The sequence below is a fragment of the Eschrichtius robustus genome, chromosome 3 (genome assembly GCF_028021215.1).
Source record: "Eschrichtius robustus isolate mEscRob2 chromosome 3, mEscRob2.pri, whole genome shotgun sequence".
NCBI lineage: Eukaryota > Metazoa > Chordata > Mammalia > Artiodactyla > Eschrichtiidae > Eschrichtius > Eschrichtius robustus.
The window spans coordinates 83,955,614-83,956,760 of NC_090826.1; the positions used below are offsets into that span (position 1 = coordinate 83,955,614).

The window sequence follows — 1,147 nt, forward strand, 5'->3', positions numbered from 1 at the left end:
CTCTTCTCCATTTCAATGTCAATATAAAGTATTTTTTTACATTAAATCTTTTCTCCATTTCAACGTTAGATACATCAAATACATTTTCTAAACTTTTTCCCCCACAAAGAGATAAGTTTTGATTTTTGACCAACTGTATTTAATATCTAGGTACAATATTAACTTGGGAGATAACAAAACAAAAATGCATTCAAAATATGGAGAAAAGACTCCTCAATGATGCAGGAGGCAGTGATTATAACTAAACAGTGGCAATTTCCTAGGATTCTGGACAAGAGTTTTCTTCTTCCTATTGAGAATTCTGAAACTATGAAATATTACTTCTGCAAAGTTCAGCCATCTCACTTCTTTGACCTTCTTTCTAACTAGCAAATGCAAATTACAGACGGCATTTTTCAGTGCATTATTTGTTGTGAAAAAAACGTTTTGTTTTTCATTTAACATAATATATCAGTTTGTTCCTATTTATAGGGAAATAACCAAGACTATGAAGCTACCCTATTTACTGTTTCTTGAGAACTTTCAGACACCAAAACTCAGTTCTGAACCTCAATAGCACAAAGGTTTTCAGGGCAAGGTTTGATTCAGGAGGCCCTTCAAAGTCACATCTGTCCATTTCTCTTTCGTGCACATACCCCCAAACAAGCACAAATGCCTGTAATGCTGAGAACCACACCTAAAAAGAGACCGATTGCATCTCCGGCTTCTACTGCTTCAACAACAGGCAGCACCAGAAGCAATGAAAAGAGGACTAGGAACAATTGTGTTGAAACTGAGATCATGATGTTGAGATCTTGAGGTGACTGGTTCTTAAAGGCTGAAGGTTCCAAAGAAAGCGGTTTTTGTTTAATTCTATCAGTTCAGTATGCTGAGGCTAAGAGGTTCCACGTGACAGCGCCTTCCAGGAAGCAGCCATTACAGGAATGAGAGCATCATTCTTAGTGGCTAACTGCATTGCTAAAGCTAAGAAGTCCTTCACTATTGGTGAAGAGTGGATCCTGCCTGCTCCTAAGGATGTTTGTCGTGAACTTTTAGGAGAGGCTGCAGTTCAAAAGGTGGTATGTGTTCCTCTTTCGGCTAGCACCATAACTAGATGAACTGATGCAATGGCAGAGGATATTGAGGCACAACTGTTAGAGAGGAAGTC

The 1,147-nt window shown here is 38.4% G+C and overlaps 1 protein-coding gene across 1 annotated transcript; it reads right to left on the reverse strand.

Moving 5' to 3' along the window:
• Positions 1 to 341: 341 nt before the first annotated feature.
• LOC137761168 (small integral membrane protein 30-like) lies at positions 342 to 914 on the reverse strand. Its single transcript, XM_068538073.1, has one exon. It carries the CDS (start codon positions 780 to 782, stop codon positions 603 to 605), a length of 180 nt encoding a protein of 59 aa, XP_068394174.1. The 5' UTR covers positions 783 to 914; the 3' UTR covers positions 342 to 602.
• Positions 915 to 1,147: the final 233 nt, after the last annotated feature.

Bases quoted from the DNA above. Each gene is read 5' to 3' on its own strand.
- LOC137761168 (XM_068538073.1), bottom strand. From the start codon at position 782: ATGATCTCAGTTTCAACACAATTGTTCCTAGTCCTCTTTTCATTGCTT.